The following is a 21,543-nucleotide window of genomic DNA, read 5'->3' on the forward strand; positions in this document are numbered from 1 at the left end:
TGCCGTCCCTGACCCACTTCGCCTCCCACCCCAAATCATTGGGCCTGTGCTTCATCAGAGGCAACACTTCGTCAGAGCCTCTTGACCGCTCCCCGTCTGGACCACCGCCATGACTAGTCTGCCCTTTATTGCCTGCGGATCTGGCCAGGTCCCCGGGAAACCTCAGAGGATCAAACTCCCCCCCCCCCAACATTGAGAGCCAGGAAGTTCTCCCATGGCAAGCGACAGAAATATCCCAGGCGCATTTTGCACCTGGCGCGGGTGTGACTGTGACCACATGGAGATCTCTGGGTGCCAGGTTGGTGAATGGGGGAAAGCCAAGAGAGCTGAAATATTGAAGCTGGAATTAGTTTTACTCTGGGTTGTTTTATACGACGTTTTACTTGTGTTGTGAACAGCTTTGGGATTTGTTCTTTAAAATATAAAGTGGCATAGAAACGGAATTACAGTTGCACCTTGGTTTTCGAACAGAATGCATTCCGGAAGTCCGTCCGACTTCCAAAAATGTTCAACAACCAAGGCGCGACTTCCGACGGGTTCCAGGAGCGTCCTGCAGCCAATTGGAAGCTGCAGAAGTGGTGCTGGATGTTCAGCTTCTGAGACCAAGTTCGCAAACCAGAACACGTACTTCCGGGTTTGCAATGTTCGAGTTCCAAGTTGTTCGTGAACTAAGCTGTTTGAAAACCAACGAACAACTGTAATAATAATAATACTTTGTTGGGAAAAGGCACCAAGACATTCCATGGTGGCGACTGTACCCAGGTTTAAGGTACCATGTGGGAATTAGACTGTGCACCTGAGTTTCTAGCACTGCTCATGACTCTCTTCCTTCTGTGCCCCCCATCGCCCCCCCCAGAGAAGACCCCTCTGCTCCCCCTTCCCCCCAGCAGCTCCTCTGCTTTAGCTTCTGCCCCAGCCAAGGACCTCATGTCTTGAAGGATCCACTCGCAGCAAACCAGGGGGGAGTGGGAAGCTCCCTTGCACAGAGTCAGAGCAGGGGCCCTTCCAGCTCCATACTGCCGGCACGGACTGGCAGCAGCGCTCAAGGATTTCAGGCAGAGAATCTCTCGCTCACTCCTGCCTGGAGGGGCAGTGGAGACAGAGACATAGCTGTCAACTTTCCCCCTTTTTAAAAGGGAAATTCCCTTATTCTGAATAGGATTCCTCGCAAGAAAAGGGAAAAGTTGACAGCTATGGACAGAGGTCTTCTGCTTGCCCAGACAGGTGCACTGCCCACCGAGCCACGGATTAATAGCCAAGTGTTTGCCACGGAAAACAAGAGTCTGCAGTCCAAACAAAGCGTCCTCTACCTGAAGCTGCCTGGGGGGGGGGGGACGATGAGGGGCCTGTCCTGTCCCCCCACCTGGCCCACTGCTGGGGTCTCTAACTGCCCAGCCGTGCAGAAACCTGCAGCGGCTGGCTATGTGGCCAAGCTGTGGGGTGCAGGGCTGTGGCGGCCCAGAGGCCCAGAATCCTTTGTCCGCTGGCACCCACCTCTCTCCTCTAGGGTGTCAGCTGGGGAGGGGTGGGGTGGGGTGGGCAGCCGTGCACCAGGCACTCTGCACATCTGGCCTTGGAGAGAGGAGGGAGAATGGCTCTTTCCAGAGGTTCTTGGTGCAACGATTCTGGGGGCCCCAAGGTGGCGGGTGGAGACTCCCACATCCACATTCCTGGCCATCCCTAAACATCCTCTGCCTTCCTGCCTGCCCTTGGCTTCTGGTCTGGGGCTGGTCTGTGAGCAGCCAGAGGGAAAGGATGGCAGAGTTGGAAGGGACCCCCCAAGGCCATCTAGCCCAACCCCTGCAATGCAGGAATCAGGGTGGATAAAAATCAATGATTTTTTTAAAAGTAAAAAAATGGATTTTTAAAATTTAAATCAGATTTTTAAAATTTAAATCAGATTTTTAAAATTTAAATCAGATTTTTAAAATAAAATGCTTTTGGAGGAAACACCTTTCTAAAGATACTTTTCTGTTTAAGTTACATTATAGTCTAAAGCAGGCATAGGCAAACTCAGCCCTCCAGATGTTTTGGGACTACAATTTCCATCATCCCTGACCACTGGCCCTGTTAGCTAGGGATGATGGGAGTTGTAGTCCCAAAACATCTGGAGGGACGAGTTTGCCTATGCCTGATCAAAAGGCTATTCATCAGGAAATAAGGATTTGTTTTAAGTTTTTCATTCAGTCTTTTATATATATATAAAAATATTGTTTAACCACATCAGTTAACAAACATGGATACATAAGTTATAATGTTATTGTTTTAGTTAAATAAACTATTTAAATTGTTATTCAGGAAATGATTATTTTTCTCTTTCCAATAAACTACAGCAGAAACGTTGCCCAAATATAAAGAGTTAACTTATTAAACCTCACGATAATTCCATAATTATCTATGTATTTCTGATAGTATAACCAAATCAGTATTTTTTTATATAACTACTCTGAAAATTTATTATTCCAAAAATGAAACCTTCATCTGGTTGCAAATATTAAGCTTATACCAGAAAGAATGAGTCTTTCTGTTAAAAAAAAAGAGAGAGATTTAAATCAAGTCCTACTGACTAGTTATTTAAATCGTGATTTAAATCGATTTGATTTCCATCAAATCCACCCTGGCAGGAATCACAGCTGAAGCATCACTGACAAGCGACTCTCCAAACTCTGCTAAAAAGCGTCCAGACTGGGGTTGGGTGAGAAGAGAACATTTTTAAAGGGAGCCCCCTCCCACTGCAAACCATGCCACTTCCATGCCCCTCCCTTGCCAGCTTCCAGACAGACTCCAGCTAAGCGCCCCCCCCCCCCGCAAGAGATTTTGGCTGTCCAACCTCCCTCCAGAACTGCATTGGCACCAAGGGCAAAAGTCCTCCTGGCACAGCCTCAAAATCTCTCCCCAGACCAGCCAAGGGATGCTCCTTGGCCACAGTGGGACTTTGACCAACGGCTCTCCTGGGGTCTGCAGGTTGCCACTGGGTCTAAACACGCCCCCCCCCGAAAAAGGCATGGACTCCTGCCAGCTGCCCTCCAGCAAGCCCAGTCTCAGTTAACAACCTAGCAATGCTAGCGGCCTACTCTGCAGGGTGGCTGGGTAGACAACCAGTCAAAACTGCAATCATAACAATTACTTCAGCATACGGTACGTGGGGCTAAAAAGTTACAAGCGAGAGTTTAGGCATAGACCACACAAGTGGGGCAGGAGGAAAACACACAGGAAGGAACACTCTATACTCAGCATTGCCAACCCAGACTGGCAGCACTGGTGGCGTTCCCAGCCCTGTGTGCAGCTGCCGGCGGGGACTGAGGCAGGAACGTTCTGCATGCGGAGCGGGTGTTCTGTCACTGAGCTACGGTGCCCCAGAGCCAGCGGTGGAGCAGCGGTTAGGGTCATAGAATCACAGAAATGTAGCATCAGAAGGGACCCCAAGGGTCATCCAGTCCAACCCCCTGCAAGGCAGGAATCTCAGCTCAAGCATTCATGACAGGTGTCCTGCCAAGCTCTGCTTAAAAACCTCCAAGGAAGGAGAAAAGGACCCTTGTCTAAAAGCTCTTACTGCCAGAAAGTTCCTCCTGTTCTCACAGTGGCCAGCCAGAGGCCTCAAATGGAAACCAGCAACTGGGATTCGAACTCAAGAGCAACGCTGTCCCCGCCTGGGATTCCAGCAACTGGGATTCAGGGGCACTGCTGCCTTTGACTGTGGAGGCAGAACAGAGCCATCCTGGCTGGTAGCTATTAAAAGCCGTCTCCTCCATGAATTCTTTTACAGCCATCCCTATCTCTTGTGGCAGGGAGTTCCACCGTTTAACTTTATTAAACTGACCAGCCAACCTCTGCTTCAATGGTCAGAGGAGGACCTGGGAGAGACCACGGTTCAAATCCACCCGCTCAGCCATGAAGTGGCCAGTCACTCCCTCAGCGCCCAGCATACCTAGCAGGTCTGTTGTGGGGCGGAGGAGGAATACGCAGACCACCTCCAGCTGCATGGAGAAACGAGTGGGATACATATGCAACAAAGAAATCCATTAAACAGAATACCGTCCACCTCATCAGAACCCCCCCCCCAGAAAATCACAGCCTTGGTGCTGCTTCAGGGGTCTCCCCCCACTCACCCCCCCCCCGGCTTTTCTCCGTCCTTACCGGGCGCCTTCCCGCTGCTGCGGCGGCTCCCCACCGAGACGAGGACGGGCTCGGCCCCCGGGAGGCTCCAGAGGGCGCTGGCGGGGCTGGCGCGGGGGTCGAGGGGGCTGAAGGAGCGGCCCGCGCAGCGCTCTCGGCGCCGGAGGCGGCCCGCCAGCAGCTTCCAGAGGCTGCCTGCTCCTCCTCCGCCGCCGTCGGGGCGCGCCCGGTCCCCGCGGGGCTGCGCGGCGTCGGGGTAGAGCAGGTCCCGCTTGCTGGGGAAGGTGTGCAGGGAGCTGGCGTCGCCCTCGCTGCGGGTGCGGAGGCGCGCGGGGCGCAGCAGGCCGGAGCCCGAGCGGTGCAGCTCGTGGCCGCGGCGCAGGCGGAAGCTGAAGCTCTTGCGCAGCGAGCTGAGGCCCTTGCGCGCCCCGTCGGCGCGGGCGCCGAACAGGTTCCAGCGCCGGCTGCCCCACAGCGAGCCGCCGCGCAGGAACCCCCCGGGCTCCGTCGGGGGCGCCTCCGCCGGCGGGAAGGCGGCGCTGGCCGGGCGCGGCGGCGCCCCTTCGTCGTCGTGCCGTCGGGGCGAACGGAGGCGCAGGAAGTCCAGGAAGCCGCTGCGCGCTCGCGTCGGGGGCCGGGCGGCTCCGAGGGGCCCGACGCCCAGCCCGTTGCCCACCGAGCAGAGGCTCTTGGGGCGCTGGCGCTGGCGCTCGGCCGCCTTGAGGGCCGCCTGGACGGCGGGCACGCCTTGCAGGTCCAGCGACTCGCACACGCTGACGGCGCGGCGCGGGCAGGCGCGGGGGGTCCCCGGCGGGCGGCCCGCTTCACGCCAGCGCCAGCCCTCGGCAGCCATCCTCGACGGCGCGCCCTGGCCGGCTGCTGCCGCTGCTGCGCATCCCCGCGGGGCTCACGGCCGGGCCCCGACGGCCCCGCGCCCCATGCCGCCGCCGCCGCCGCGTCCGCGCTGGCCTGGCCCCGTCGCTGGCAGAGCCTCCTCTGGCTCGCGCATCGCAGCCCGCGCCAGGCAGCGACGTGCCCGGGCCTGGCCCCGACAGCGCCTCGCAAACTCTGGCGCGGATCCCGCCCTGCCCGGAGCGGAGGCCCGACGGCGCGCAGCTGGGAAGGCGGCCTCGCCCAAGACGGAGCGGGCCGGCAGCGGCGCGGCTCCCACGGCGGGGCAGCCGAGGAAGAGGGCGAGCCGTCGGGCCACCCAGCCCCGGGGCGAGGAGCTGCGCGGTGGGGGCCGGCGGAAAGGCAAACCCGGGCTCGGCCGTCTGGGAGGCTGCGGGCCAGATCCACTCCAGAAAGGCTCGTTGTGGGGCCAGTTCTGGAGACTCCAAACCCGGCCCCCGAGCTCGGGCCTCTGCCAGGAGGGACGGGCACCCATTAGCCCCCACCCCCAAACCCAGCCCCAGACCTTCCGAACCCCCCAGCCGTTTCTTTCCTAATGCAACAGCGCCCTCTGCTGGACCGTCGAGGCCCAGCCCGGAGCCCGGCCAGCTCTGCGCAAAGATAAGGCCCCCCAGGTCAAGGAAAGGTGAATCCACGCAGCCCAGGGGCCTTTCCTCTGGCGAGGGGCTGTCAGTCACCTGGGACTGCACACAAAAGAGCCTCCTGCTGTGGAGGGCAGGACTCGAACCCATGGCTTCAAGTTACCAGCATTGAGATTCCGACTAAACATCAGGAAGACCTTTCTGACAACAAGAGAGCTGTCGGGCAGTGGAAGAGTCTCCTTTGGGAGGTGGTGGGCTCTCCTTCCTTGGAGGTATTTAAGCAGAGGTTGGACGGCCATCGGTCCTGGATGCTTGAGCTGAGATGCCTGCCTTGCAGGGGGTTGGACTAGATGACCCCTGGGGTCCCTTCCAGCTCTAAGATTCTGTGATTCTATGAAAGCAGGGGGCTCTGCCACTAAGCGTCGCTTCTGCCAACAGCCAGTGCGTGGAAGCTTCTGGGTGGAAGAGGTGAAGGATGATGGACGGCTGTCTCTGCCTCCTCTGAGGATCAACATCTTTGGCTCAGGTGCATTTGTCTGGGGCAGCTTCCACCAGAAGAACCCCCTGCACACGAGTAATGCCACAGCTGTTACAGGTACCACATAATCTTTTTGCGTGATCTTGGCACCTACACTTTGGGAACTCCCCGCCTATTGATAGCAAGCAGGTGCCTTGACTGCAATCTTTCTGGCACCTGCTAAAAACATTTGTATTTGGACAAACCTTCCAGTTGCTTACGAAGCTAATGTGAGCTTTACTGGGGGGTTTTGTCTGTTGTTATTTTAACACTTTGAAAGTTTTAAATTGTTGCTAATTTTTCCTACGGCTAATTCTGTTTTATTTATGGAGATTGGGGTTGATTTGTTTTTCCCAGCAACTGGTGTATAAAATTTAGGAAACAAAATAATCCCCAGGCAGAAGCTCACAGCCTCCCTGTATACTGACAGCCACAGATCCGCCTACCAGGCTACCTTGGCACACGCTGGGCATTGGTGGCCAATCCGAGGTTTGCAGAAGGTGGCACATGCCATTTCCTACCCACCGGAAGCTGCCACGTAGAGCTGGCTTGTTGGATCCCAGGCCAACGTCCACACAGAGCGGCGCAAGTTCCTCCCCTTGAACTTTGCCACTTGCCCGAGGGGCCTCTTTGCATGTGAAAGTCCAGTTTGCCTTTGGCCGGGAGAGGCGGCCTCTGAAGATGCACGGAGGCACAGCAACCCATCCAGGTTCGGGAAAAGTGGGTCACTCCTGGAGCCCCTTCACAGAGACTCAGCCCACTGGAGTGACTCTGATTCTCAAGACTTACTTGGTACCTTGGGTTACAAACTTAATTCGTTCTGGAGGTCCGTTCTTAACCTGAAACTGTTTTTAACCTGAGGTACGCTCCCGTTGCTCGGTCCCTGCTCCTGCCAACCTAGCAGTTCGAAAGCACGTCAAAGCGCAAGTAGATAAATAGATACCGCTCTGGCAGGAAGGTAAATGGCGTTTCCATGCGTTGCTCTGGTTTGCCAGAAGCAGCTTAGTCATGCTGGCCACATGACCCGGAAGCTGTATGCCGGCTCCCTCGGCCAATAAAGCGAGATGAGCACCGCAACCCCAGAGTCGGCCATGACTGGACCTAATGGTCAGGGATCCATTTACCTTTACCACTTTAGCTAATGGGACCTCCCACTGCCACCGCGCCGCTGCTGCATGATTTCTGTTCTCATCCTGAAGCAAAGTTCTTAACCCAAGGTCCTATTTCTGGGTTAACGGAGTTTGTAACCTGAAGCGTCTGTAACCTGAAGCGTCTGTAACCCGACGTATCACTCTTCAAGATTCCAGGAGGGTTCAATACAAAACATCCCATAAAAATACCCTGCATCTGACACTCAAGTTAGTGCCATCTAGCATTCACAAACCTCACTGCAGGTTGCAGAAACTTGGCTACTACCTCCATCCTGAGTAAACATAAGGAAGGCAACCTTGCATTTGTCCAAATTCCACTCCCTAATAGCAACCAACTGACGAATAAACATAGATCGAACTGTCAGATACCAGGGTCAGTGCAAAAGACTGATTCCATTTGTCTCTGTCCAGAGAGGCACATTCTTCCTGCCAGTGCTGTTTTCTGGAATCTCCCCTGGAGCGCTGCGGAGGACAAGCCATTCAGTCTCGCCGGCATCTTGGCCCTGCGTCCATTTGGGCTGTTCCAAGGGGAGAGAAAAGTCGGCCCGGCCTTCTCTCACAATCTCCAGACTTGTCCAGGTGTTATTCCCAATTTGGCTGCCAAGTTCTTGGACTCTGTTGTCTTAACAATCTGCATTGGATTATCTCAAACATGGAATTTTCTGACAAGCTGCACAAGGTGTCTGGTGAGATTCCTCTCTCATTTTATTCTCAATCCCATTTAACCATCCCGATGGTTGGTATTCAGCTAACTTGTCCGGAACCAGGTTGTTGTGTTCAGCCCAGTAATGCAGCCGCAGCCTAAAAGTCTTTGGCTTGTTTCATGGCACAGGGCAGCGCGGGGGACACCATTTGGTACATCAAAAATGGATTGAAGGATAATAAAACCTGTCTGAAAGAGCAGCTTTGCAGCCGCAGGGGCCTTGCAAGATCTCTTAAGAAGCGGAGGAATCTGCCCCTGTTGCTCTGCTCCAAATCTTGCTCCTGGTTGTCTCCCCGTAGAAAGCCCCCCCCAACACAGAGGCCCTGCTGTCTGACCAGCCTGCAGTGGGGTAGCTCAGTCAGTTCAGCCTGAGACGCTTCATCTCCTTACCTCTCTTGCCCTGACCTGGCCACTGTGATCCATGCGACGGTCACCTCCAGACTGGATTATTGTAACTCGCTCTACATGGGGCTGCCCTTGAGACTGACCCAGAAACTCCAGCGGGTGCAGAATGCCGCAGTGAGACTCCTTACGGGGTCCTTGCCGCAGGATCACATTCACCCAATGCTCTACCAGCTGCACTGGCTCCCGGTGGAGTACAGGATCAGGTTCAAGGTGCTGGTTTTGACCTTTAAAGCCCTCTATGGCCTAGGACCCTCGTACCTACGGGACCGCCACTCCTGGTATGTCCCACAGAGGAACTTACAGTCTGCAAATAAAAACATCTTGGAGATCCCAGACCACAGGGAGGTTAGGCTGGCCTCAACCAGAGCCAGGGCTTTTTCGGCCGTGGCCCCGATCTGGTGGAACGCTCTGTCACAAGAGACCAGGGCCCTGCAGGACCTGACATCTTTCCTGCAAGACAGAGCTGTTCCACCAGGCCTTTGGCCAAGGCACAGTCTGACCCCCTCCTTTGGTCATCCTCACAGAACTCTAGCCTAATGGTTGCCAATAATTTGATTCTGAATTGATTTTGGAATGAATTTCAATTAATTGATTGTGATTTTATGTAAACTGTGTTATTTTTACTGTTGTTAGCCGCTCTGAGCCCGGCTTCGGCTGGGGAGGGCGGTATATAAATAAAATTTTATTATTTTTATTATTATTTATTATCTGAGGGTCACGGGTTCGAGCCCCACGCTGGGCAAAAGATCCCTGCATTGCAGCCGATCCTCCCGGTCTCTTCCAACCTGTACCATTCTACGATGGCCACTGGAGGGCAGCCGATGCCACTTGGCGGAAGGCTCTGAGCTTTTCCTTTGCCTTCTGGTTTCTGTGCCAGAGTTCAGCAGGTCAGCAGAGATCTCTGGGGCCCCAATCCGCCTCCCCCCTTGCAACAAAGCCTGCCTCATCAAGGGCATCAATCATCTGCGTGTGACACAGAAGTCAGGGCCACCGCACAGCCAGTTTCTTAGCTGGGAGGTGCCACACAGGAGTCCCTCTCAGAAAACCCTCCCTGCTCAGAGGCACCTGCTGGCCCTTCAGCTCTGCCCTCCTGGGGGGAAGGGAGTGAGAAGGGTCCCCCGAAGCCCCCCTGAAGCCCCTGGGGCCATGGGGCAAGAGCTGCCTCAAGGAGCCCCCTTGACTCACTCAGCTGACCAGAGCCCCCTCTCCTCCTGGGAAAGGCTTCTGAGTCGCGGGGGGGGGGGCGCATCTTGTGGCAGAGAGTCCCACAAGCTGCAGACCCCGGCTGCTGTCTTCTGCCGTCTCCCCTGCTGCCACTGCGCAAAGCCCCACCAAGGCCTTTCAATGTCGGCAGCTGGATGGCGCATTTATTTGTAAAAAGACTTGTAGGCCTCTGTGTCACAGACAAATGATCAAAGCAGTTTGCAGCAGTAAAGCCAGACAAAAGAAGTTAGCAAGAAGGCATCAGTTCACCAGGGATTAACCCTGAGATTAAGGGTCTTCGGCTCTACCAGCTGAGCTATCCCTGTGTCCCTCTCTCTCCCACTTGCTTTGGGGGCATCCTGGGGGGGGGTTCCTCCCCATGTCCTGAGGAGCTGGTCCTAACCCTGCCTTGGAGACGCTTTGAGAGGCGGAAGAGGAGCAAGAGGGGTTTCTCTTAGGGCTCCAGCCAGGAGACCAAGAGAAAGGCAAATTGGGAGTTGTAGAATCACAGAATTGCCAAATAATAGATGCTTTTGAATTATGGTGCTGGATGAGACTCTTGAGAGTCCCATGGACTGCAAGAAGATCAAACTTCTCCATTCTGAAGGAAATCAGCCCTGAGTGCTCACTGGAAGGACAGATCCTGAAGCTGAAGCTCCAAGACTTTGGCCACCTCATGAGAAGAGAAGACTCCCTGGAAAAGACCCTGATGTTGGGGAAGATGGAGGGCACAAGGAGAAGGGGACGACAGAGGACGAGATGGTGGGACAGTGTTCTCGAAGCTACCAGCATGAATTTGACCAAACTGCGGGAGGCAGTGGAAGACAGGAGTGCCTGGCGTGCTCTGGTCCACGGGGTCATGAAGAGGCAGACACGACTAAACGACTAAACAACAACAACAGAATGGAGCCTGGGGAGGGACCCCGAGGGTCATTCAGCCCAACCCCTGCAAGGCCGGACTCCCAACTCGAGTGCCCATGACAGGTGGCCCCCCGACCCCTGCTTCAAAGCCTCTGGTGAAGGTCTTTCGCGTGGGATGCACGTTCTACTCAAGAGTAGACCCATTGGGTGCTCTCAACTGCTTGCCCCCGGCTGATAGTAGCAACGGGACTGAGATGGGTCCCTTCATTTCAACGGGTCGCCTCTGAGCAGAACTGAGTCGGCGCCGGGAAGCATTGGGGGGGGGGAGAGATCTGAGGACAGGGGGTCCAAGACCCTCCCCCCATCCCATCACAGGCGAGGGAAGGCGAGGGTGCCCCCCCCCCCTGCCAGGCTGCTGGCGCCTGGAGAAACGTCCGGGGGATCTGGGGAGGGGGGAGAGTGACGCCCGCCTGTCCGGACGTCAGTCGTGGATCCGGAGGGGCTGCGCAGTTGGGCTCGCGCGTCATTCGGGGACCGGGGGGGGGGGACAGGAAAGAGCTCCGCCCCCGCACGCCCCTCCCCCTTCCAAGCCGCTCCGTCCGCCTCCCCCCCCCCCTGCATCTCTCCCCCCAAACCCATCTCTCCGTCCTCGCAATGCAGAAAACCCGCCTGCGGAAGAACAGCCCTGCAAGCTCTGCGGCGCCGCCGAGTGAGGAGGGGTCCCCAGAGGGCATCTAGCCAGGAATCGCAGCGCAGAACCTCCTCTTCCAGGTCTGCCCTTCTGCCAGCTGCAATGGGGTCGTTGTGCTGTGCACCCAAGGGGGGGGGGTCGGGCACCCATCCAGACATCACCCATCACCCTTCTGGTCACTGCTGAAGCCCTCACTTATCCCCCCCCCCTCTGCTCCAGCCCTTCATTAATTGCACTCCTCCTGCAAATGACTTCATAATCCCACCCCACCCACGTCACCAGATTATTATTATTATTATTATTATTATTATTATTATTATTCCTCTGCCTTTTTCTCTGACAGGTACTCAAAGTAGCTTACAGATAAAATAAGAACAGCTAAAGACATGGGGAGGGGATGAATAAAAACAAATAAACACCCATAGAATTAAAACTATCTGTATAATAAGAATAGCACGGCACCAGCCCTGTCCCCCTCCCTTCAGGAAAAAGAAAAAGTGATGGAAACATCGTGAGAGGCAGGACTGAGACTTGGAGTTGCATTGACGTTCAGGCTGTGGGAAGTCGCAAAATTAGAATTAAATTCAGAATACAATTGGATTTGTTTTTATGTTATTTTTTATTTTTATTGGATTATGATTTGATATGCTAATTGGATGTTTTTATTGGAAAATTAATAAACGCTCTAACAAAAGAAAAATTGGCCTGCTTCGCAGGGCTGGCGTAAGCCGCCCTCTCTCAGCCACCTGCCAGATGGGCCAGCGCATCTGCATTGCCATCAAAGGTGCATTTTAAATGTTTACAGACTCAGAAGACGTTTTTGTTTTGGAGTATGAAGTAGGACCCGGGTCTGCGCCAAAATGCTGGATCCCAGAGCGGAATCTCTGCAAGGCAGGAAGCAGAAAGACCAGCAGAAAAGGCTTGAGGAATGTGTGTTTTGCTCAGGCTTTCGCCGTGTCTATTGGCTGGATCCCTCTTCCCAGATGCCAGTCATTGCCATGACTCCTCTCACTGGCTGGAAATGCCAGAGAGGCGGGAGTAGCTGAGTTTCCCCGCAGAACCGAGGAGGATAAATGGGGTTGTGGCTCAGGAAGGAAGAAAGAGCCACATTCCATGCGCAGACCCACGTGGTGAGGAGGAAAACCTTGCGGAGAACACTTTGCACCGACAGCCCAGCATTTGTTCCCAGTTAATGACAGGGATAGGTGTAAATCTGCCCATCTGAGTTTGCGGGTCCAGCGCATGCCATCGTGTGATGCCTTCACTTCCGAGCGGCCGGTCACACACGTGTGAATGTCTGCAGACATGCGCTCAAACATGCGCGCTCTGGCATGCAAAGCCATTGCTGGGAGTCCAGCCTCCTCCCTGATCTGGCAACCGACATGTGATTATTGATTATCAAGAAGTTCGTTTCTCTGAGCTCTTATGCACGGGGTGCAGATGTGGAAATAAAGGGCTTTCGAGCATTTATTCCACCATTTCAGACAGAAGTGTTAAATCCCACAGAAGTGCCTGGAAAAGGGGAAACAGGAGGCCCACAAAGAGCCCCCCCCATTTGCCTGGTAGAGCATTGAATGCGTCACTGGCAATGCATTAGAACAGATCAGAAAAAGACCTTCTTCACGCAGGGCAGAGTCAGACGGTGGAACTGCCTGCCACTGGAAGAAGCGATGGCTTCAACCAACCTGGTTGGCTTTAGAAGAGGATTATACAAATTCCTGGGGGAGGAGAGGGCTAGGGGTGGCAACTGACCACAAGGGCTCTGCTCTGCCTCCACAGAGTCTGCCATGCTTCTGAATCCCAGAACTTAGACGCCACAGGAGGGGAGAAAGAGGTCCTTGCACTCAAATCCCATTACAGGCCAGGAGAGGAGCTCATCTCTGTCTCCTAAAGGCAACTTCAGAACAAATCCTGCTTGCAGGTTCCCCGTAATGGGCATCTGGTCGGCGACTGAAAGAACTAGAGGGTCTTGGACTAGACGAGTCCTTGGCCTCATCCAGCAGGCTCATCTTACAGAATCAGAGTTGGAAGGGTCCCTGAGGGTCATCTAGCCCAACCCCTGCAATACAGGAATCTTTTTGCTCAACTTGGGATTCGAACCCTTGACTCTGAGATCGAGAGTCTCTATGGACGGAGTTATCTGCTATGTCTTCAAAAGCATCTTAAAAAGCAGAGACATCACCTTGCCGACAAAGGTCCATATGATTAAAGCTATGGTTTTCCCTGTAGTGATGTATGGAAGTGAGAGCTGGACCATAAAGAAGGCTGATTGCCGAAGAATGGATGCTTTTGAATTCTGGTGCTGGAGGAGACTCTGGAGAGTCCCATGGACTGCAAGAAGATCAAACTGATCCATTCTGAAGGAAATCAGCCCTGAGTGCTCACTGGAAGGACAGATCCTGAAGCTGAGGCTCCAAGACTTTGGCCACCTCATGAGAAGAGAAGACTCCCTGGAAAAGACCCTGATGTTGGGAAAGATGGAGGGCAGAAGGAGAAGGGGACGACAGAGGACGAGATGGTGGGACAGTGTTCTCGAAGCTACCAGCATGAGTTTGACCAAACTGCGGGAGGCAGTGGAAGACAGGAGGGCCTGGCGTGCTCTGGTCCAGGGGGTCACCAAGAGTCAGACATGACTAAACAACAACATCTGCTATGTTCTTATGAAAACCACAGGAGGGGAGAAGACTTGTAGTCATTTGGGGGTTTCCCTTGGGGCAACTTGCTGGCTGTTGTGGGAACAGGGGGCTGGGTTGGGCGGGCCCTATCCACCAGGTGCTTATGAAGGTCTACATCATTGCATGGCCACAAGCAAGAGCTCCTCTCTCAGCCTCCTCGGTGGGGATGGTGGCAATGGGACAACCCTCAGCTGCGAACCAGGGAGGCTGCTCCACACGACCCAGACCCTTTCCCTGGGGCTGTCAGGATGTGGTGAAAGGCCTTTCCAGAATGGGAGGGCTCTCTGTTTCCCGGGAGCAAGCAAGCAAGCAAAGTGGGGGGGGGGTCGTTGAACAGGGCTGGCATAAGAGACAAAAGGGGCTGGGATACGTGGGCGAGTCTGTGACCTATTTGTGGCTTCCCCCCTCCTCCCCGCTTGCAGAGACTGCTCAGACACCTGACTCAGCCTGCAAAAGTGTGCTGGGGGCGTTATTTGTAAATATCTCCCCCCCCTTTTGCTTGGGCTGCTGAGTCACCTCATCTGGGTCACCCAGCTCAGCCAGCTGTGGCTTGTCGGGGGGGGGGCAAGCCCACAGCTGGGCCATCAAGTCAGAACCCCGTTTGATGGGTGGGCAAAGAGAGGGGGACTCTGTGAGGAAGGCTGGGGAGGAGTCCAGGGAGAGGGGGGGTTCACCTGGAGATACAAGCACGGGGGGGGGGGCAGATGAGGGGGAAGGCTTGCGGAGCACTTGGCTCCCAGGTTCGCCTCCCTCCCTGTAGGCAGACGGAAAGATATTTGCAGAGGTGGCGAAGGGGCTGGCAGGGGCACGCCAGTCCTTTCAACAGGAGAGGGATTTAGCCTGGCTCCTGGGGGCCCAGAGCCAAGTCCCAGGGGCAAGAAGGAGCAGGAGAGTGGAAGCAGCGAGCAGATAATTGCAAGAAAAGGCAGAACAACGTGCTAAGTCTCTGTTCTTAGTTCTTCCTTATGTCCCCCCCCCCCTTCTGAGTCTGGGATGGCCTTGAAACGAAGGTAACCAAATTCAGACAGGCGACAAGTGACCCCTGAGGTCCACAGGGCTTGCTGGGCTGCACCTCCTCTAGACCAGTGTTTCCCAAACGTTTTTGGGCAACGGCACACCTGTTTACTGAAAAAAAATCTCGCGGCACACCACCATTAAAGCCCCGCCCCGTGACGTCAGCGCGCAGCGTCACGCCGGGAGGGACGCACAAAAGTGAAAGTTTTTTCCCTCGGCAGCTCCTCTCAGCTGCGCTCAATCCGCCTCGGAGCGCAGGAGCGATGCCTCTCTCTGGCTCTCCCTCCGCGCAGGCTGAGGGAGGGAGGGAGGGAGGGGCGCGTGTGACCCGTCTCTGCTGGGAGACCAAACCCAGCGAGGCAGAGTCGCGCGGAGGCGCCCAGGCAGCGCTGCCGGCTGCGAGGAGGAGCGCCAGGCAGCAGCAGGAGGCGCGGCCTCTCCTCGCCGCCGCCGCCCCGCCTCTCGCCGCCCGACTCGCCCGCCTCCCTCCAGGTATCTCGCGGCACACCAGCCGATGTCTCACGGCACACTCGTGTGCCGCGGAACACCGGTTGGGAAACACTGCTCTAGACTACTGCAAGGCGCTGGCTCTGGGGCCTCTGCTGCAGAACTGGGGAGCTGCAGTTGGCGCAAAAGGACACACAGGAAAAATAGTTGCCCATGGGGGGGGGGGATGCTATGCCACTTTAGACATGAACATGCTGTGTTCCTGGCCCCTTCCCAGAGAGGCTTCCCTGGCACAGACTTCATTCCCTTTCTGTCCCCAGTTTGCCCAAGAAATTGGCAGAGTCCGTTTCCGGCGCCATTCCACTTCCACGGGACCGCCTCTCCTGGTCTGCCCCATGGAGGACCTTAAGGTCCACAAATGACAACACTTTGGAGGTCCCAAGTCGCAAGGTGGTTAGATTGGTCTCAACTAGGGCCAGGGCCTTTTCAGTACTGGCCCCGACGTGCTGGAACGCTCTGTCCCAAGAGACTAGGGCCCTGCGGGACTGGACATCTTTCGGCAGGGCCTGCAAGACAGAACTGTTCCGCCTGGCCTTTGGTTTGGACTCAGTCTGACCCTCATGTTTCCCTCCCCTTACAGTTGTGATCTATGGGCTACTTTTAAAATGAAGCTGCATTTTAAATTGCATTTTAACCTGTATTTTAAATTGGTGTTTTTTTCCCTATTATGTTTTTATTTTAATTTTACTGATGTTGGCCGCCTTGAGCCCAGCTCTGGCTTGGGAGTACAGGGTATACTGTATTTTTCGCTCTATAAGACACTTTTTTCCTCCTAAAAAGTAAGGGGAAATGTCTGTGCGTCTTATGGAGCAAGTGTGTGGTCCCTGGAGCCGAATTGCCCAGGGGAGAAAAGCAGATCGTGCTTTTTTTTTTTAAAAGAAAGAGGGAAGGGAGTGTTGAAACAAAGTGGCTGAGCAGCTGATCAGCAAGCGATCCGGAGAGAGATAACGGACTCTAGCGATAAAGGAGGCTGCCTGGGAGGGGGAAGGTAAAAGCCCATGGATCCTCAGGATTTTTACATTGGGTCACCCCAAATTCACCATCAGATCACATAGCATGTCCATGGCTATAGCCTGCACCCAAAAATCACGGATCCATTGTTTCGTGGGGCCGCAATGGTGCAAAAACGTGGTTACAAAGCACAGATCCACATGGAGCCTCAGGATTTTTGCATTGGACTACCCCTAACTCACCATCAGATCACGTGTCTGTGGCCACAGCATGAACCACAAAAATCATACATCCACTGTTTCATTCAGAATTCCCCCCCCCCTTGTTTTCCCTCTCTAAAAACTAGATGTGTCTTATGGTCAGGTGCGTCTTACGGCGTGAAAAATACAGTAAATTAAATGTATTATTATTATTTCCATCGAGCCGTTTCCCTGTGGCATTGGGCTTCTACCTGCTGCCGTTTGTCCCCGACCTTGCATGGCATTTCTTCCGATTCTCAGGCCGCGTTTGTTGCTCTGGGAAACGAGGCTGAAGAGCAGTTCCCGTTCAAATACAAAACGGCAAGGAGGGGGGAAAGCTGTCCGCCTGAACAGCGACCAGAAAACATTTTGCTCCCTGCAGGTCTGCATGATATTGCAACCCCAAAGGCAAACCAAATCCACCTCCCTGCTTGCTGGCATTCCCCTGCTGCTGAAGGGAGGAGTCCGGCGGGCGCTTGCCCTTGGCTCCCCCCCCCCTGGTCCTTGCAGCCTCTCTGCAGGGCAAGGCCAGCCGGGCACTGAGACCCAAAAGCTTCTGCAGGCAGTAGCTGAACAGGCAGAGCCTGCCTGGAACCCCAGGCAGAATTTGGGGCTGCTCAGCCAAGTCTCTAAATCCCACCTGCTCTTCTGCAGGGATGCACAATATTTCGGAAGATACAGGCTGCACCCACTGAACTTGGCCGGAGGCTCATTTGTCGCCTTCCTTAATGGATGCAGATGACAAGGACCAGCCCTTTGGGATCCGGGTGGCATTTATCCTGAGGCAGGCAACCAGAGAAGCTGCCAGAGCTGGCGCCCACCAGAGCCCTTTCCGAGCCTCAGAGGGGACATTGTGTCCTCTCCTGGAGAACTTCTGCTGCAGCCTCCTTGTTTCTGCAGAGGCCACAGACTGAGCCTCCGTCTCGCTTGGAAATCAGGAAACTGAGCCGCCGGCAACACGCCAAAGGCGCTTCCTTCCCATTTGCAGAACAAGTGTCAAGAGAAAGAGTCCCGTTTTGCTGTCGGAACAGGAGCAGCTGTTTAATGTGTTCCTCCTGGCGGATGACGCGTCACGGCAGTCGTTCCCTTAAGCCATTTGCCACCTGCCTTTTGCAACCTGGCTAAAGAGTGGATCACTGCAACTGGTTTGGACTACAACTCCCAGCAACCCCTGCTGGCACAGCTCCATGGGGGTGGGGCAGCGGGTGGGAGCACTGTCACACTGGACTGGGGATGATGGGATTTGTAGTCCAGCTTGGAGGATACCAAGACGGGGAAAGCAAGCCTAAGGAACTCCTGGGCTCCTGGAAGATTGGCTGTTGTGGTTGTTACTACAGCCATTACTAACTTGTGTTTCTTATCTGTCCTTCGCCGCAAGGTTCTAGGGAGTGTTGCAGCACAGGAAAATACAAGAAAGGCAAAAGAGCCCCCAGTTCCCTGCACACCCTTCCATGTATACCCCCCCCTTCATCTGTAGACCTCCGGGTGGTTCACAACATAAAACTGCAGTATACAGAAAGTGGGAGATTTGAGGCCAGGTCTCCCAGACAGGTGCTTTGGAGTCAGATTTTAAATCTGCACCAGCTCCTTTAGCACAGGACTTAAGAACCAGGTTCCGTGATGTTTTACACCCCAAGGCTGCATATTTCACTGTGGAACAGGATACCTCTGAAAGAGGTGGTCTCTCCTTGGCTGGAGGTTTTTAAGCACTGGTTGGATGGCCTCCTGTCAAGGATACTTGAGTTGAGATTGGGTTGGACTAGACAATCCTCAGGGGTCCATTCAAAGTCGGCCATTCTAGGATTCTATTATTCTCCCCTCTCCCAGTTGGATACTTTATCACCAACCTGCCTCCCTCTTTAGGGAAGTTTTTAATATTTAATGCTATATTGTTTTTAACACTCGATTGGGAGCCACCCAGAGTGGCTGGGGAAACTCAGCCAGATGGGTGGGGTAGAAATAAAATTATTATTATTATTATTATTATTATTATTATTGTTGTTGTTGTTGTTGTTGTTGTTATTACTACTACTACTACTACTACTGTTGTTGTTGTTGTTGTTGTTGTTGTTGTTGTTACCCAAGGAGACAGAGCTGGAAAATATTTTGCATCCCAAGGAACTGCACTCAAGTGGGAAAGTTAAGCAATATATTGATATGTAATCCAAAACCAGTTTGAAGTCTGTATTGTGACCTGGCAATATATTGCAAATCTTGCTGTGTGTGTTGGGCCTGGGATTTCTCCAGCCCTGCCCGCCTGGTCCCGCCCTGCTCTTCGCTGCACTAGCGACGGAGAAGAAGGTCACCGCAGGACAGAGATCTTAAGCCCCGGTTGGCACTGCCAGATGGGCACACACTTCCCCTCGCCCCCCTCCCCCCTTTTGCTTCTGACCTCTGGGGAGCCTGGCAGGCGGGCAGAGAAGGTCAGGCAAGCTTCCTCTCCAGCTGTGAGCTTGCTGGCCAGATGTGCAGCAGCTCAGGCGGGCGAGAGACTCTGGCGGACTCTGCAGGTCAGGAAGGCACCGATCCTGCGAGGGCTGCAAGGCTTGGCCTGGCTCTCCTGCCAGGTAGAAAAATGCAAGCTGGAATCTAGGAACCTTGGGGGCAGCCAATCTGTGGGGTAAAAGCCTGCTGGTTTGGGGAGAAGGGGGTTGCAGGAAGCGCCCTGAGGGCAGGCAGCTCTCCTAGCACAAACTGCAATGGATCTGCACCCAAGACCCCGATTTCTCTTAAGAAATCTGCCAGGAAGCTAAGAAGGCCAGTTGAGGATGTCATGAAGAACACAAGCAGAGTCTGCCAGATGAGGCCAGGGGCTCCACTCGCCCAGCCTCCTCTTCTCACAGTGGCCACCCAGATGCCCATTATGGGAAACCCACAAGCAGGATTCGAACACAAGAGCCTCTTTCTCCCCTCCTGTGGCTTCCAGCAAGTGGTATTCGGACGCACTGCTGCCTCCGGCTGTGGAGGGCAGAGCCAATAGCCCTTTCCTCCTCCCTGAATTTGTCCAATCCTCTTTTAAAGCCATACCTGCTTCCTTGTGGCAGTGAGTTCCACAGTTCAACTTTGCACTGCATGAAGAACTTCCTTTGGTTTGTCCTGAATCTTCCAGCTTCATTGGGCACCTGGCCCAGGAGCGGGTTCAAGGTGGGGCTCCCCACACTCCACAGGCTACCCTTCCCCTTGCAGGGGTTGGGCTAGATGACCCTCAGGGGTCCCTTTCAGCTCTACAATTCTATGAATCTGCAATTCTCCCTCCACAAGATGGAGACCTCCCTCTCTGGGTTTCCTAGGCAATGACAGAAGCCAAAGAGGCTCTGGGCTCTCGGGCCAAAAGGCTTTGCCAATTCCCACTTCCAGCTGCAGGACTGGGAAGCATCCTCTTGCCTTTGGCAAGGAAAGGCCGTGGGAAGAGGACTCGGCTGGGGAGGCAGATTTATGTTGGGGCCAGTAGGCCTTCAAGAGCAACCAAGAACCCGGTGGGTGGTGGGGAGTAGATGAATCGGAGAATTACAGCGTTGGGACCCCAGGGGTCATCTATCCCAACCCCCTGCAATGCAGGAATCACACCTAAAACATCCAGGACAGACGGCCATCCAGCCTCTGTTGAAAAAGGCAAGATGAAGGAGACTCCAGGGGAGTCTGTTCCACTGCCAAACAGCTCTCCCTGTCTCAGTGTTTACTTGCAATCTCCTTTCTTGTCATTGGAAGCCACGGGTTCGAGTCCTACCCTCCAGGGCAGGCGAAAACAAGCATGCTCCCTCTCCCATGTGACAGCCTTTAAGATATTTGAAAGTGGCTCTCGTATCTCATCTCACTCTCCTCCTTTCCAGGCTCAACATACCCAGCTCCTTCGGCCGTTCATCACCAGGCTTGCCTTCCAAATCCTCTGCCCACGTTCCAGCTTGCCACAGAGTAAGAGAATACTAGAGCTGGAAGGGAACCCCAGGGGTCATCTAGTCCAACCCACTGCGGGGCAGGAATCTTAGCTGAAACATCCCTTGTCCATATCCTTCTTAAATGTGGCGCCCAGAACTGGGAACAGGACTCCAGGAGAACCTGCTCTTGGGTGGGGGGCTTCGAAGCCTGACCAGCCTGGTCAGGACAGAGAAAAGGAAGCCCTTCTTCATGCAGCACCTAAACTGTGGAACTTCCTGCCACTTGGGGCAGAGATGGCCACCAACTTGGAGGACTTTAAAAGAGGATTAGACAGATTCACAGAGGAGGAGAGAGCTGCCAGTGGCTCTTAACCACCCTGGCACGGCTCTGCCGGGGGCCAGCAACACTTCTGAATCCCAGCTGCTGAAAAAAATGTTTAAAATAACCTTTTTCTTAAAGAAAACCCCCAAAGCCTTCCTTGGAGGAATTCTAGGTGCCAAAATCGCAAGGGAGCAGGAAAGACTATCTATGTTCGCAACTACAGCTGTGCGGATGTTACTGGCCCAGAGATGGAAAGAAGATAAAGTCCAGAGAAGGCAGGCAGATCAAGTGGATGAATTATGCCAAAATGGCCAAAATGATCGGAAGAATCAGAAATCAGGAAGACCAAAATTTCAATAAGGAATGGGGAAAATTTATAACCTATCATAAAAACCATTGCAAACAGTTAAAACCTTTAGTAGGATTGGAATACCACTCATAGTTTAAAGGTGAACTTTGGACACAATGGCGAGGTAAAATATTTGGATTATCATAAAAGATGCAGGATGAAATGATTAACAGTAGGACCCACACTGCTTTTCTTGGGAGAAAAGCAATGGCAAACCTAGACAGCATCTTAAAAAGCAGAGACATCACCTTGCCAACAAAGGTCCGTATAGTTCAAGCTCTGGTTTTCCCAGTAGTGACGTATGGAAGTGAGAGCTGGACCATCAAGAAGGCTGATTGCCGAAGAATTGATGCTTTTGAATTCTGGTGCTGGAGGAGACTCTTGAGAATCCCATGGACTTCAAGAAGATCCAACCTCTCCATTCTGAAGGAAATCAGCCCTGAGTGCTCACTGGAAGGACAGATCCTGAAG

At 54.0% G+C, this 21,543-nt stretch overlaps 1 protein-coding gene across 3 annotated transcripts in view; it reads right to left on the minus strand.

The window, feature by feature from the left end:
• The window catches only part of AGAP3 (ArfGAP with GTPase domain, ankyrin repeat and PH domain 3), a 99,932-nt gene that overhangs the window by 64,282 nt on the left and 14,107 nt on the right, over positions 1–21,543 (minus strand). Inside the window, exon 1 of one of the 3 annotated variants that reach the window (XM_082192196.1) lies at positions 4,138–4,984. The exons of the other annotated variants lie outside the window; for them this stretch is intronic. Within the exon in view, the coding sequence (XP_082048322.1) occupies positions 4,138–4,969 (832 nt within the window). The 5' untranslated portion in view covers positions 4,970–4,984. Of the gene's footprint in view, positions 1–4,137; positions 4,985–21,543 lie in introns of those variants that run through there. 3 annotated transcript variants of the gene reach the window in all.

Source organism: Podarcis vaucheri, assembly GCF_965113315.1.
Source record: "Podarcis vaucheri genome assembly, chromosome: 12".
Classification (NCBI taxonomy): domain Eukaryota; kingdom Metazoa; phylum Chordata; class Lepidosauria; order Squamata; family Lacertidae; genus Podarcis; species Podarcis vaucheri.